The sequence below is a fragment of the Hypanus sabinus genome, chromosome 21, assembly GCF_030144855.1.
Source record: "Hypanus sabinus isolate sHypSab1 chromosome 21, sHypSab1.hap1, whole genome shotgun sequence".
In the NCBI taxonomy this organism is placed as follows: domain Eukaryota; kingdom Metazoa; phylum Chordata; class Chondrichthyes; order Myliobatiformes; family Dasyatidae; genus Hypanus; species Hypanus sabinus.
Window position 1 is genome coordinate 60,737,252 of NC_082726.1, and position 16,452 is coordinate 60,753,703.

At 38.3% G+C, this 16,452-nt stretch overlaps 1 protein-coding gene across 2 annotated transcripts in view; it reads left to right on the plus strand.

The window, feature by feature from the left end:
• tubgcp4 (tubulin gamma complex component 4) overlaps positions 1–16,452 on the plus strand; it is a 58,354-nt gene that overhangs the window by 29,830 nt on the left and 12,072 nt on the right. For both annotated transcript variants that reach the window (XM_059946674.1, XM_059946675.1), the window contains exons 10-14: positions 41–91; positions 3,649–3,754; positions 5,328–5,435; positions 7,629–7,758; positions 8,880–9,057. In XM_059946674.1, coding sequence (XP_059802657.1) covers positions 41–91; positions 3,649–3,754; positions 5,328–5,435; positions 7,629–7,758; positions 8,880–9,057 — 573 coding nt within the window. The remainder of the gene's footprint in view (positions 1–40; positions 92–3,648; positions 3,755–5,327; positions 5,436–7,628; positions 7,759–8,879; positions 9,058–16,452) is intronic.

Here is a 16,452-nt window from a genome sequence, read left to right on the forward strand (position 1 = left end):
GTCTTTGAATAAGTCTGTTTTTCTCTTAATTTTTAACCAGCATCTATGGAAGTTGGTGGTGGAAGAGGCAGGACTTCTGGGACAACTTAAGGTGAGACTGAATAGTGTTTAGATATTGGATTTTGTGGAGTATTCTATCTTTGAACTAGGGACACTGAAGGCATGGTGATATACATTATTTCAAGTTGGTGTGGCTCTTCTGTGAGTACTGAATTGGCATCCCCATGAAGATAATAAAAGTTGGCTGGAGGAGGAATGGAGACATACAGTTACAGTAAATCTGAAGTAAAAGCTGAGGTATTTGATAGTGCAGAGAAAATGGGGCTTTATCCTGGACTAATTGTCCACTAGAATTGATCCTGGAGTTCTTGATGTTGAGTCATTGGATGTTTCGAGTTGTGAATCTACAGCTTCAGTTTCCAGCACTAAGTTTTGTTATCTGATGAACCAAATTTAAGTAAACTTAAAAGGATACCTAAAGCGTTAGAATTGGGAGAAAAGACAATTTTTAAAAAAAACTTTTATTTATAAAAGTAGAACATAGAACATTACAGCACAGTGAGGTCCCATGACGTTGTGCCAACCTTTTAACCTATTCTAAGATAAGTTAACTACTCCCTTCCACATAATGCTCCATTTTTCTATCATCTCTGTGGATATCCAAGAATTTCTTAAGTGCCCATAACATATCTGCCTCTACCACTGCCCTTCACAGGGCATTCCACTCTCTGTATAAATAAATTTCCTCCGACATCCCCCCCCACCCCATATATTTTCCTCCAGTCACCTTAAAATTCTGCCTCCTTCTATTAGCTATTTCTCCTTGGAGAAAAAAATCTCCAGCTGTCCATTCTTAGTTATACTCTTATCACCTTGTACACCTCTATCATCCTACTTTGCTCCAGAGAAAAGCCATAGCTCGCTCAGCCCATCTTCATAAGACATGTCCTGCAGTGCAGGCAGCATCCTGGCAAATCTCCTGTGCACCCCCTCTAAACCTTCTACAGCCTTCCCATAATGAGGTGACCAGAACTGAACACAGTATTCCAAGTGTGGAGATTTAGCTTTTTCCATTAATTGATCAAATAAGTTGCACATGGTATAAGAGCTGCTTTCAGTAATGGTACATGTTTATTACTATAAGCATGAAAGCATGAAAAGCTTTCACTGTCCCTACACTGAATGTAGGTCCTCCAAAGCTTACTAATGTGCATACGATCAAGAGCTTGGGAGACATAGGCGGATGTATTTGCCAGCTGCTGCGGGGCTGCAGGCATCTGTTGTAACCTGTATGATATTTATTCAACACTCTCTTGTTGCCAAACCTTAAGGGTTATATAAATGTGACTCACTGCTGATTCCTGATTTATTCAGGTACCTTACAAAAAGAGCTTGCACACTCAACGCCTACAGTAAAATCTGTTCTTTTTTGATTTTAAAAAGTAGTCAATTACTCACTGTAAGATTTGATCTCATGTGGGAGTCAAAATGGAGTCAGTGATTCAACTTAATGAATATTGTTACAATTTTTTTGCCCACAATGTTAATATGCTTTAGAATATATTAGAATTAAAGTGATACTTATCAGTGGTGAAGCAGCTATTAGGCCAACAGGAGGAAAATGGCAGGTCAAACAGTGGTGGCAGGGGTCAGCGGTGGGGGGGGGGGGAGTTGCTGGTGGCAGTGGTGGGGAAGAATTGAAATGTTTCAAGTCAAAGCCTTGTGTCAGAACATAGTGATTCCAGGGTTAGGCAGATGTGTATCAGTGATCAGAACCTAGGTAAAGCTCCAGATCATTTCTGTTTCTCCTGGAGTTCCAGATTGCTGCTTAGATCACAACAACCAAGCAGATATAATTATATTCTAAACATGAGTTAAAACTTCAGCTAAAAGTCATGTGAGAAAGTGTTTTCCCTTCAGAACTATCAATTGTTAATGTAGTAGTTATAATTTACATAAGAGAAAGGAGCAGGGCTGGACCATTTGACCCTTTTTCTGTACAACAGGATTGTGGATGATCTAACCCTAAACTTAATTTTCCTGTATTATTCCCCTATCCCTTTAATATCCGGAAAACTATCGATTTCTCTTTTGAACACATTGACTAGGCCTCCACATTCATCTGGGCTGAAGAATTTCAAGAGTCCACCACACCCTGGGTTGAGAAAATTTTCCTTCATTTAGGTCCTAATGGCCTGCTCACTATTTTGAGACTGACCACAAGACTTCTCATCCTTGGGAAATGTCCTTCCTACATCTATCCTGTTGAGTCATTTTTATTCATTTATCAAAGTGCAGAGAGTAGAGGCCTAATTTATTCAAACTCTCCCCATGACAGACTGACCTTTTCAAGAATTAGTCTGGTTAATGTTTACTACATTCACTTTACTACAAGTATTTTGTTTTAGTTTAGGTAACCAGAGTGTCCATTATCTATGTAGCTGTCTTTTTCAAACTTTTGAGGAGCAGATTATCAAATCCTTGAGATATTTCACTTCTCAGGCTTATTAACAATAGTTATTTTATAATATTTAGTTTATTCATTTGAATTAGACAATTGGTTCTTCAATATTTCAGTATTTCTGTGGGTTTTATTGTCTTCTGTGATGATAGAAACAAAAGATGGTTTAAGTCCTCTACATTTCTTATTCTTGATGCTGACTGAGGGTGCTTTTGAAATTCCAAGACGCATGTGATTATCAGTGTGGACTGTAGTTTTTATTAGTCTCTTTCAGTTTTTCTGTGTTGCCAATTAATGGTTGGGCAATATGTTACTTTTTTAGATGAGGGAGGGGTTGGGTGTTTGATGTTATTGTCATTTTTTTTGCGTGGGAGTAGATGGGGGATTAGGGGTTTGATGTTTTAGCTGCTGTGTCCGGGTGGGCAGTCTGCTAGTTTCTGTGTGAGGGAGAGGTTTGGGGGTTTAGGGGGTTTGATGTTTTAGCTGTTGTGTCCGGGTGGGCGATCTGTTAGTTTCTGTGTGAGGGAGAGGTTTGGGGTTTGCGTTTCTTTTTGTTTTTCATGTGAGAGGGGAGCTTCAGTGACTTCCATGGATTTTCAATATTTTATGACTATCTGGAGTCTATCTTAATTTAGTACTCCAGTGTGGTGTGAAGTGACTACCTCATCCTGATCAACAGTTACGCTACTCTCCTCTTCAATATTAGTGCTGTTATTTACTCTGGGTTTCAGCTCTTCATTTGAGTTTCTTGCAAAGAAGTGTATGACTTGCTGTTTTAGCAGGGCTAAACTCAAATCAAAGTATTTTGTTTAACTATAACAATGCACACAAAATGCTGGAGGAACTCAGCAGGTCAGGTAGTATCTATAAATAATCGACATTTCAGACTGGGAACCTTCATCTAGACTGGATTCCCTTCTATAGATGCTGCTGATCTGCTGAGTTTCTCCAGTATTTTGTGTGTGTGTGTGTGTGTGTGTGTGTGTGTGTGTGTGTGTGTGTGTGTGTATGCACGCGCATGTTGCTCAAGTTTCCCAGCATCTCAGAATGTCTTGTTTAACTATACCTAATCAACCTGTACCTTTCAACCATACCTATTTTTTTTGAAAATGTTAGTAAAAGACACGCTGTCGGAAATTGTGGTTTAGCATTAAGTGTTGTCAGATTTATCTTGGGCTGTTTTACAGATAATCAAAGATTTCTACCTACTGGGTCGAGGCGAACTGTTTCAGGCTTTCATTGACAGTGCACAGCATTTATTAAAGACTCCACCAACGGCAGTCACTGAGCACGGTAAATAAGGCGAATGACCAGAGGGGGGAGCTGCTTTTTTAGGAATAGAGTAGGGAGGGTGTTAATTAAATTTCTGAATAGCAATAATGCTCTGATTCCTGTGGCTGTGGTATGGTAATATCAATAGAAATTCTGACCAGAGTAAATCTTCCTGAACTTGTTTTGAAGAATGGTGCACTTTAAAATGAGAGTCCTCATCAAAAAATCTTTGTCAGTGTTCATGTGGTAAGTGGTCTAAATTATGCTGCCATGAAGGCTTTATCAGCAGTAGGCTATATGCTCATTTTTGGTAAACTGCAGAATGACTTGACAAGTTTAAAGATAGATTTGTCTTATTTGTCATTATTAGCCACTCTGTTAATATGTTCATGGTTTAAATTTTATTTAAGTCAATCAAGGATTTCAGTTTGCAAAACTTTGACCTCTGTGGGCATGAGGGCCACGAATTATCAGAGTCAGATTTAGTATCAATGATGTCTGATATATTTGTAGTATTGCAGCAGCAATACAGTGCAAAGGCATAAAATTCTACACATTACAAAAATAAATAGTGCAAAGAAAGGGAATAAAGAAGTTGTGTTCATGGGTTCATGGACCATTCAAAAATCTAGTAGCAGAGGAGACGAAGTTGTTCCAAATCACTGAGTGTGGGTCTTTAGGCTCCTTCACCGATGGTATTAATGAGAAGAGGGCATGTCCTGGATGGTGAGGATCCTTTATGGTGGATGCCACCATTCTGAAGATATCCTTGATAGTGAGGAGAGTTGAACCCGTGATGGAATGGATTGCTGAATATAAATGATTATAAGCACTACAACCTCCTGAAAATTCTTTACCAGCAGGTACCTGCCATTTACCACACATATCTCTTTATCTGGTGAAGTTGGCTGCTTTCTATTGTTATTAAGAGTTTTTAAACCCAAATCTAGAATTTTGGAAAGACTGCGGGTTTTTTAATCCAAATTGGTACTTTTTATCCCATCTGTAATTTGTGGATTAGCTCTTATGCCTTGGTTACAGTCTTTAAATAAACTCCTAGATAGAAATACCCATATTCCAGCACCAAGCATTAAGAAATACCCATATTCCAGCACCAAGCATTAAGGAAGCGTAGTGTGGAGATTGGGAATTGGTGGGAGTGGGGGTGGGGGGGGGGAGTACAGGAGCAGCAAAATGGTGATGCAGGTTCAAGAGACACTATAGTTTGCTCCTAATTTCTGATTCTAATGTTAATGTGTTTTTTATATTCTTAAAATACATAATCTAATTGTGTTTAAATAATTATAGCAGAAAACTAGTTGTAAAAAAACTCATTTAACTTGTTTCCTCTTTCTGATCTTTCCCACTTGCTGATCTATGAATGTCTACAGATGACAATGGATCGATGAAGAGGAATAAACAGCTGACTTTTTGGGCTGAGTCCCTTCTTGGGAACTTCATCAGGACAGGTCTCAGTCTGAAACTTTGTCTGTTTATTCCTTCCCCCTAAAAGCTGCCTGACCTGCTGAGTTCCACCAGCATTTTGTGTGTGTTACTCTGATTTCCAGCACCTTCGTTATCTCTTGTGTTACAGATGTCAATGTAACGTTCCAGAAATCAGCACACAGGGTATTATTGGATGATGACAATCTTCTCCCACTCCTGCACCTGACTGTGGAATATCATGGGAAAGACCCCAAAGGTAGGTGAATGCACACGTCCTTTCCAATCTTTCTATTATTTAAAGAATAGTAGAGAACTAAGGGGCAGTGTCACTGGTAGTGATTCCCAGTTATTGCCAACTTTGTCCCCTGTAATGCCCTAAGCACCATCCAGAGCACCAGCACAGACCGTTTGAGTGCCAGAAATGAAGTCTGCCTGTCCCAGAGAAAGTTAATTAAGCTGCATCAGAGCAGGGAAGATGGAAGTATTCCTTGAATAGATGCTGCCTGGCCTGCTGAGTTCCTCCGACATTTTGTGTGTGTTGCTCAACATTTCCAGGATCTGCACAATCTTTTGTGCCTTTGCATTCTTGTCTTTTTGGCCCAGTGGCATCTTACCGATGTAGTCTGAGATTTATACATCCCAGAGGTGGGTATGCATTTCTGTAGCTGTTGATAATTATTCAGTGGGGCAGTCTGTGAGTATTGCCCTCAAGTATCAGGGCACTGCTTTCAATATTTGTTTCTTGCCTCGGCCCAGAAGCCATTTCCAACTAAATTCAATGATTATTTGAGATTGTTTAGGAATATTAATGTTATCTCATGAGACATGGACATGTTGCAATCTAGATGTTAATATCTGTTCATAACTGCCTGTGTTGATTTGCTGTTCTGTTCTGGGCTTTATGAGACAATATATATCTGCTGAATCAACACAAATTAACAGATTGCTGTGAAAACTCTTCTAGGTGATTATTGTCCTTTAGGTAAGTGCTGACTATAAATGTTCTGCCGTACATGTGCGATCGTAGGTGTTATAGATCAGCAGATTTCAACGTAAATTTATTATCAAAGTATGTATATGTCGCAATATACCCCCGAGATGCTGATCCCTGATATAAAAAAAATATGTATTTCTGTATGTGCATAGTTTGTCTTTTGCACATTGGTTGCTTGTCAGTCTGTGTGTGTGATTTTTCATTGATTTGATCATATTTTTTGATCTACTGTGAATGTCAGCAAGAAACTGGATCTCAGTGTAGTACATGATGACGTGCATGTGCTGAAATTTGTTAATAAACTTACTTTGAACTTTGCTGATCTATATGGTTTTATAAGGTCTGTGATTGTACATATAAAGCAGGGCAGCTGTAGTCAGTACTTCAGTGATCCCGAAAGACTTTCACAGCAACTGATTGATTAGTGCTTGCCTCAGGCTACATCCACACTACGCCGGAAAAATCCACAACTGAAGCTTTTTCTCTTTGTTTTTACCCTCCGTCCACACTAAAACGGCGTTTTCGTCTCCTGAAACCGGAGCTTTACAAAAACGCTTTCCAAGATGGATATTTTTGAAAACGCTGCTTGGGCAGATCAGTGTGGACGGGGTAACCAGAGAAATCTGAAAACGCTATCAAGTGGCAGCGCGCTATTTCATTGTTTTCTTGAATGCAACCTAACAATTTCAGAACAGACGGCAGCGAGACTGAAGCCAGAAGAGTTAGAAATGACTCATCAAATGCTTTGACCCATAACTTACTGAATAAATAAGTATACTCACTTTGCCCTGTTTTCTGTCCTTGCTCGTATGAAAGTGGTTTAACTATTTATGCAAGTACTTCTCTGACAATAGATGTGTAACAGCCTAATGTAGCATTGTATGGAAATACAAGATAACACTGATGCAGACATGTTTTATACATTTAACAAGGAGCTTTATTAATGCAACAGAGTTAGTCAGTTTTTCAATGTTTGTCGTCAGCCGGGTCAGTCTGTCCATGAACTCCCTGTCGGTTGCTGCCGTACGCTCCAGTATTTTTTCTTTAGTTTTAAGTTCTCCTGCGCAAGAGCCAACAGCAGTCCGTCATTTTAAGTTTTTCTAATCTGTAACTACACAAATGCGCACTTTCACACCGAGATTCGACACCAAACAGGTCGCTTGTTTTCGGTAGATGTGTCCTGCGCATGCGCAGCAGGAGGAGATTCGCTGAAATATCCATTTCAGTGTGGATAAATATTTTCAAAGACGCATAGTGTGGATGCCTATCGTTTTTACGTGAAACCGGCGTTCTCAAAATTATCCGGTCTAGTGTGGATGTAGCCTCAGCTAATGCTTCAAACATTTAACTATTGTGCTTTCATTCCCAAGTGTTAATTGTTGCTAAGTATTGTTCTCCATTATCAGCTTTGCCTTATGTTTCTGTATGTTTCCCTATCTCCCTGTGCACACATAGATATAACACAGAGCCGTGATGCATCATCTTCCCCTCGTGAAGCCCCTACTTCTGGCTGGTCTGCCCTGGGACTGTCGTATAAAGTGCAATGGCCTCTGCACATCCTGTTTACCCCCGCTGTGCTGGAAAAGTAAGTTTAATTTGTGAATTGGTCTTCCTTATTTTTGCTCCTTTCTTCACAATCATTTTGCCTGGCCTGTCAATCCATATACTAACCACCCTCTGGGAGAAAAAAGTTGTCCTTTGGGTTCCTATTAAATTTCTCCCCTCTCACCTTAAACTTGGGTCCCTGGTTCTTGATTCCCCAACCCTGGGGAAAAAGACTGTGTGCATGTTGACCTTATCTATGCCCCTCATGATTTCATTCAACTTGATAAGATCATCCCCCATTCTGATACAGTCCAGTGAACACAGTCCTAACCTGCTCAAACCCTCTGTAACTCAGTCTGTCAAGTCCCAACAGCATGCTCATAAATCTCGTCTGCACTGTTCCTAGCTTAAGTGCTGATACAAAACAAAATGAGTTACCGAAAGCTGCAGAATTCGATTTGGGGGCTATGTATCTATCTGTTTTTACTTACAGATTCTGAATTTTTTTTTTGATTTGATACCTCATCTGAAAGGTAATTCTTACACTCAGTACCTACCGCCAGTACCTAATAGCATGATCATTGAGCAAATGTTTGTGATCTTCTGCTGCTGCAGCCCATCCACTTCAAGGGTTGACGTGTTGTGCGTTCAGAAATGCTGTTTTGCACACCACTATTTTAACGTGTGATTATTTCAGCTACTTTCACCTTCCTGTCAGTTTGAACAAGTCTGACCATTCTCCTCTAACCACTCTCATTAATGAGATCTTTTCACCTTCAGAACTGCCGCTCACTGGATTTTTTTTTGCACCATTCTCTGTAAACCCTAGAGACAGGTGTGTGTGAAAATCCTAGGAAATTAGGCAGTTTCTGAGATACTCAAACCACCCTGTCTAACACAAACAATCATTCCATGGTCAAAGTGACGTAGATCACATTTCTTCCCCTTTCTGATGTTTGGTCTGAACAACATTTCTTGACCATGTCTGTATGCTTTTACGAATTGAGTTTCTGCCACATGATTGGTTGATTAGATGTTGGCATTGACAAGCAGGTGTACCCAATAAAGTGGCCACTGAGTGTATGACGCGGGGCAGATTTGTAGCTCAGGCTACGTTCCAAGTTACGTGCTCCTTGCCCCATCTGGTATTCTCTTCCTCAGGTATAACATTGTATTCAAGTACTTGCTGAGTGTACGGAGAGTGCAGGCAGAACTGCAACACTGCTGGGCAGTGCAAATGCAGCGGAAGCACCTCAAGTCCAACAAGACGGATGCAGTCAAGTGGAGACTGAGGAACCACATGGCTTTCCTTGTGGACAACCTACAATACTACCTACAGGTAATCAAGACCAAAGCAGGGGCTAGATTATAAGGACCAGCTACTGGGTTTGTAACTCTGGAATGTCAAAGCAAAGGACTGGTGGAGAAATACGAAGAGACCATAAGACACAAGAGCAGAATTAGGCCAATCAGCTCTTTGAGTCTGCTCCGGCGTTCCATCATGGCTGATTTACGCTCAACCTCATTCTCCTTCCTACCTTTTCCCCATTACCTATGATATCTTTACTAATTAAGAACCTATCAACCTCTACCAATGACTTGGCCTCCACACTGATTGTGGCAATGAATTCCACAGGTTCACCACCCTCTGGCTAAAGAAATTCCTCCTCATCTCTGTTTTAAAGGGATGTTGTTCTCTTTGGAGTCTCTGTCCTCCGGTCCTAAGCCCTCCCACTGCTGGAAACACCCTCTGTATATTACTCTATCTAGTCCTTGGCTTCCATATTGGTTACTATTTGAATTGACTTTATTTCTTATGTCCTTCACATACGTAAGGAGTAAAAAAATTTACGTTACATCTCCATCTAAATGTTGAATCAAAGTAATTTATAGTAAATAGAACAGGCAATGTAACATAGAAATACACTCAAGTCAGGGTGAGTTAATCAGGTGGACCTGACCTGGTGGAAGAAGCTGTTCCAGAACCTGTTGGTCCTGGCTCCTGTGCTGTCATACTGTTTCCTGGATGTTAGCAGCTGGAATAGATTGTGGTTGGGGTGACTCGGGTCCCCAGTGATCCTTTGTAATCAATTTTGCATGCTGCCCCAGCACCTCCTTGCACTGTTTTGTTTGTTGACACAGACAATGTAATTACTGTATGTTTCGATGTTCCTGTGACAAGAAAAGCTAATCTTTCATTTTAAAAATCTTTTTATTAATTATTATTGAAGATGAACAAAAAAGATACATTAAGTCAATATGTCATTATATACAATAAAGAATCAAATTAGCAAATAACTGATTAACAAAGCTAAGCAATATATCAATAATAATAAGAGAAAATAAAGTGTTAAGAATATTTTTTTGAAAGAAAAAGAAGGGGAAAAAAAGAACCCCTACAAACTAAAAAAAACAAACAAAAAAACCCATTGGGAGCACAACCCCGGAGCTATACATCATACAAGCTACCATAGAAGAGAAATATCAATCCGTCAACTCAAGTCCACTTAAAAAAAATTGGAAAGAAACCATATTAATTAACTCAAATCAAATGATAGTAGCGGACGAATGAACCCCACCTTTTCTCAAAATCAAATCGAGGATCGAAAGTTTGACCTCTGATTTTATCCAAACTAAGGCATAACATCACTTGAGAGAAGCATTGTATCATTCAACAGATTGTTTGTTCAAAATGTGGGAAAAACTCAGTAGGTCGATCAGCACCTGGTGGTGGTGGTGGTGGGGGGGGGGGGGGGCGGGGGAAGGTGCAGGATATAGGAATAGTCAACTTTGTGTCAAAACCTTACATCAAGACTGACGTATCCCTAATGGATCTTACTATCTTCCCTTTCGGTTAGTCCTGACGAAGGGTCTCGGCCCGAAACGTCGACAGTACTTCTCCTATAGATGCTGCCTGGCCTTCTGCGTTCCACCAGCATCTTGTGTGTGTTGTTGTTTGAATTTCCAGCATCTGCAGATTTCCTTGTGTTATCCCTAATGGATGATTGTTTACTCCCTTTCACCACTTTGGTCCCCGGGTTCCAGACCCCATTCACAGAAACCTGATGTTTCACCTTTTTCTTCCTTTCGATGTTGCCCAATCATATTGTTCTCTCCCTCTTTGTTCAGCTTTATAGATCTGACCCTTTCATCCAGCACCCTCATCTTTCTTCTGTTTCTTCCTCAACTCTTAAACCTCACTGGTTAGGTGAAATTCACCGTTCATTCTTGTCCCACAGCTATACTGCCCATCTCACTCAATGTATTAGGAACAGCTTCTTCCCCTCTGCCAACAGTTTTCTGAATGTATAATAAACCCATGAACATTACCTCACTATTTTTGCTCCCTTTTTGCACTACTTTTCAAAATGTTAAAAATTATACATGGATTTAAAAATTATACATTAATTGGGCCATTGGTTAATCGTGATAGCTGCTTATTGGGACCACTGTTAAGTACAATCAAGAAAACAGCTGGATTCCCTTTGTTTATTTGGGACACTATGCCACTTAATTGGGACAGAAGGCTATTGCCAAGCAGTTTCTAACTCGCATCACTCAAGTGGACTTGTGCGGCCATTAGACAGTATACTGTGCTTAGAGTGAAATGATACTGAATCATATCAGTTATGTGTATTTATATTCAAAAGCAGTGATTTTTTTTGTCACTGATAGTTGGCAAGAAATAAGAAGTAAGATGATTCAGAACTGTTTTGCTCACTGCGGTTTCAAGCATTAGGCTGGAGATGCCAGAAAGCCTGGGAGAGTAAGTGAAGTGTTTTCACTACAGCAAGTTAGGAACTACAAAGAATTTAAAGGTATCAACAGTCATCTTGATTGTTACAATGAAAATGAGGGGTTGGAGGATGCAGTCATTGAAAACATTGTATGAAAGTAGTCCATATTATCTGCTCTGGTTTTGTTTATTTACAATTAATAGAACATGGCATTGTACACTGGATGAATTCCTCCGTCGATAACTATTAGGACATAATACACAGTTTTATACTACTGTTGTAGTATTAGTAGTGTTCTAATTCTGTATTTCATTTAATTACATAATTTGTTACTCAGTTAAACTGTAGTTTGTCTTTTTTATACCTTTTTAACAATTTCCATATTTAAACTTTGGCTAATTGGGGCAGGTGCTTAACTGGGTGAAAATGTGCTGGTCCCAATGTGTCCCATTTAATCGGAATCCACTATATTTTGTAATGTAATTGACAGTATTTTTTAATGTATTGCACTGTACTCTGCTGCAAAACAATTTCGTGACATATGTCAGTTAACAATAAACCTGATTCTGATTTTGATTCATTGACTCCCACTGTGCTATATCTGGCTTCAGTTTTCAGCAATTTACAGCTCAAAATACTAGGTGCAGGATAAAGTACCTGTTCCAGCAAAACATGTCTTGTAATTGTGGTCTGAGGATGCTGAACCAAGCTGTATCTCTGCGCTGGCTTTGTGTTTGCTCAGATGACAACCTTGCAAAGCTGTCTCCACCGACAGAACAGAAACATTGACACAAAGCTGGCGGAATCCAAATCCCTCCATGCATTGTGTTGCAGTGTCTTTCCCCTTTGATGCTTAATGCTGGAGGTCACCAGGAGACGCTCATGGAGTGAGCACTATTTTAGATTCGCTCCATAACCTTTACTTTTTTAACCTATGATCACCCTTATTTAACTTATCTTTACCTACACCAGAAGATTCTTGTTACTTTCTTGGACTTATCTTTAAGAGTGTACTGTGAATTTTGAAGAAATGAGTACTGAAATGGCTTTAAGATCTAAAGGGCGAGACCCTGGCAAAGATTCTAACGGCAATGGAAAGAAAAAAAAGACTGATCCTAAACGTACTGAATTGACTTATGATATGTTATTGGGGCTCTTAAATAAAAAATTTGAAGAACAACGACAAACTTTCAAAGAAGATTTAAAGGCTTTCCAGGATTCTCTGGATAAGATTGGTCATGAAGTTAAACAGCATCAAACTTTAATCGCAACTCTGCAAGAGGACGCTCGGAAGCGAGACTTGAAAATCGAGAATCTGGAGCAGAAATTATCTTTGACGATTAAACAGTTGGAAATACTTAAAGCCAAGAGTGTTGATTTTGAAAATCGATCTAGAAGACAGAACTTACGCATACTTGGTCTCCCGGAAGGTATTGAACAAGGAGACCCCTCGAAGTATCTCGCTCAACTTTTTAAGGATGTGTTCCCTTCTGTTTTCCCAGATAGTCCTCTGTTACTTGATCGTGCCCATAGAATTATGCACCGATCACCAAGTTCTTCATCTAAACCGCCTGTTGTAATTGTTCGATTTCACTATGTGCATGTTAAAGAGCACCTTATTCATTTGGCTCGTTGTTTAGGGATGGTTAAATTGCGAGAATTCCAATTCCGGCTTGTGGAGTATTTTAGCCCAGAAGTGATGAAAGCGCGGCTCACTTTTAAACCTTCGATGTCTGAATGTTACGAGAAAAACCTAAAACCGGCGCTTTTATACCCTGCGAAACTTAGAATCTCGCCTTCGAATGCAGCACAATGTGTTTTTCTCTCCACATCGGGTGCTCGAAGCTTTCTGGATGAGAATTATCCTACTGCTTCGGTTTCTCGTCTCTAATAAATGTTTTGATCGTTACAAGATAATTTTTGTTTCCAAACCCAGATTTTGTTTCTGGTTATTGGTGTAGGTTTATTTTACATTTTATATTCCTATTAAAGCTTTTCTTTATCCACGTACTAATCTTTTTAATTTACTTACTTTAACCATTGTATTTTATTTTTTGGTCATTATTATTGATTCTCTGAAGGTGAATTTTTTTTACGTTTTGATATATATATTTTTCAATTTTTGTGTAACTAAGATGGTTTCTTTTTTAAAATACTTGCTTTTTTTTGATTTCGTCATTTTTTTTGGTCGTCTTCTTCCCATAATGCCTTTCTTATCACATGCTAACTTTAACTTGTTCGGGTTTTAACCAGATTTATAAGTTACCAGTGTTCATATTCTTTTTGTTTTCTTTTTACTAGCAATTATATTAAGAAGTCTGTTTTAGCATAGTGTTAATTACTTTTTAGGATTTTGGGTGGATTTTTTTTTTCTCCTTTATATATTTGGAGTTGCCTTCTGGAGACATGGGGGTAGATTTAGTGTCACGCTTTTTTTCCTGGCCTCCTTTAGGCTCAGGAGGATCTCTTTTTCGTGGCTGGTGGGTGGGGGGTTTCTTTCTAATTCTATTGGTCTTTTTATTAGTTTTTCTAGTTTTTTCATTTGGGCTGATTTCAAACTACTAAAATGTCCGATGTGTCGTCATTTCCGGTTCTTCCACTTATTTTTGTGTCTCTTCCGGGTGCATGAGTTTATACTTTGGTTAACTCTTTATATACCAAAGGGTTGATTTTAGAAGTATGGCTCAGACCATTAATTTTGTCTCTTGGAATACTAATGGCTTAAACCATCCGATTAAACGGAAAAAGATTTTTAAAGTGTTCTAAAGACTGAAAGCGCATATTATTTTTGCACAAGAAACTCGTGAGGAAAGAGGGCAATCAATGTTTTTTTAGGTTTTGGGAGGGTCAACAGTACCATTCGAATTTGAATGCCAAAGTAAAAGGAGTTTCAATTTTTATTGAGTCCTCTATTACATTTGTTCAACACGATATTATTTCGGATCCAAATGGTAGATTTTTGTTAATTACTGGGTTACTTTTTAATAAGAAGTTTGCTATGGTTAATGTTTACGCTCCAAACGTGGATTATCCTGATTTCTTTAAGTCTTTATTTACGTCTCTACCTAATCTAAATGAATATATGTGAATAATGGGTGGTGACTTCAATTGTTGTTTAAATCCTTTGCTGGATAGATCTATATCTATTCAGACTTTACCAAATAAGTCGGCCACTTATATCAATTCTTTTTTGACTGATACTGGAATTTTCGATATTTGGAGATTTCTACATCCTGAAGACAAAGAGTTTTCATTTTTCTCATATGTCTATCATTCTTACTTGAGAATTGACTACTTTTTCATTGACTCTCGTTTTATTCCATCTGTAATTGGTTGTAATTATGACATTATAGCCATCTCTGAGCATGCTCCATTGAAACTTTCTGTTAAATTAATGGACACAGCTCCTAGTACTAAGCAATGGCGATTTGATTCTACCTTACTACAAGATCCGGATTTCATTAAATTTATAAAGGAACAGATTGATTTCTTCTTTTCAACTAATTCCAAAGATGAAATCTCCTGTGGAACACTTTGGGTCACTTTTAAGGCATATATACGTGGACAGATTATCTCCTATTCTGTTGATTTGAGAAAATGTATTAAGAAGAAAACTCTCTTATTGGTTGATAAGATTAAAGAAATTGACAAGAAATATTCGATTGCTCCTAATAAGGAGCTTTACAAACAAAGGGTTGAGCTTCAAATGGAACACAGTTTATTACTTACATCTTCGATTGAAAATCAATTAATGAAAACCAGAAGTGATTTTTATATACATAGTGATAAATTGGGTAAACTGTTAGCTAACCAATTGAAGAATGCTTCGGTTAAATGTCAAATTATTAAGATTCGCCAACAGAATGGTGAACTGACAGTTAATCATGATGAGATAAATAAATCTTTTCAAGATTTTTATACCTCCCTGTATCATTCTGAATTTCCTCATGATCATAATACTGTGCATGATTTTTTAGGGTAATTGAATTTTCCAAAATTTTCATCAGAAGAACTTTTAATATTAGAAACTCCTATTACGGATGCAGAAATTAAAGGAGTTATTTCCTCTACGAATTCTGGGAAAGCACCAGGTCTAGATGGGTATACAGTGGAATTTTTAAAGTTTTTTTCCTCTACTCTTTCTCCTTGGTTATGCAGGGTTTTTGAAGAAGCAATTAGACTTGGTAAACGACCACAATCTTTTTATAGAGCTTCCATTTCTTTAATATTGAAAAAAGATAAAGACCCTACTGACTGTGCATCCTATAGACCAATATCTCTATTGAATGTAGATTCCAAGATCTTTTCCAAGTTATTGGCGACCAGGCTGGAGAAGGTATTACCTCAAATTATCTCGGAGGATCAAACTGGTTTTATTAAAAATCGTTATTCTTTTTTCAATATTAGGAGATTATTGAATACTGTTTATATTCCTTCACGCAGTACCTCAGAATGTGTCATTTCATTAGATGCGGAGAAAGCATTTGATAGAGTTGAATGGCCATACTTATTTACTGTGCTTGAGAAGTTTAATTTTAGTCCAACATTTATATCCTGGATTAAATTGATATTTCATACTCCAGTAGCCTCGGTTTTTACTAATAATCCAAGATCTCCCTTTTTTTGTTTATTTCGGGGTACCAGGCAAGGCTGTCCTCTTAGTCCATTATTATTTGATATTGCTCTGGAACCTTTGGCAATTGCTATTAGAGAATCACCTAACATTTTTGGCATTACTTGAGGGATAGATATACATAAGTTATCATTATATGCAGATGATCTGTTATTATACATTTCTGATCCTGAGAAATCCATTCTTGCAGTTATATTATTATTGGCTCGGTTTAGTAATTTTTCGGGGTATAAATTGAATCTTAATAAGAGTGAATTGTTTCCCTTAAATAGACAGGTTCCAATTTATGGAAATTTACCTTTTAAATTAGTTAATGACTTTTTTATATACTTAGGGATTAAAATTACAAGAAATCATAAGGAGT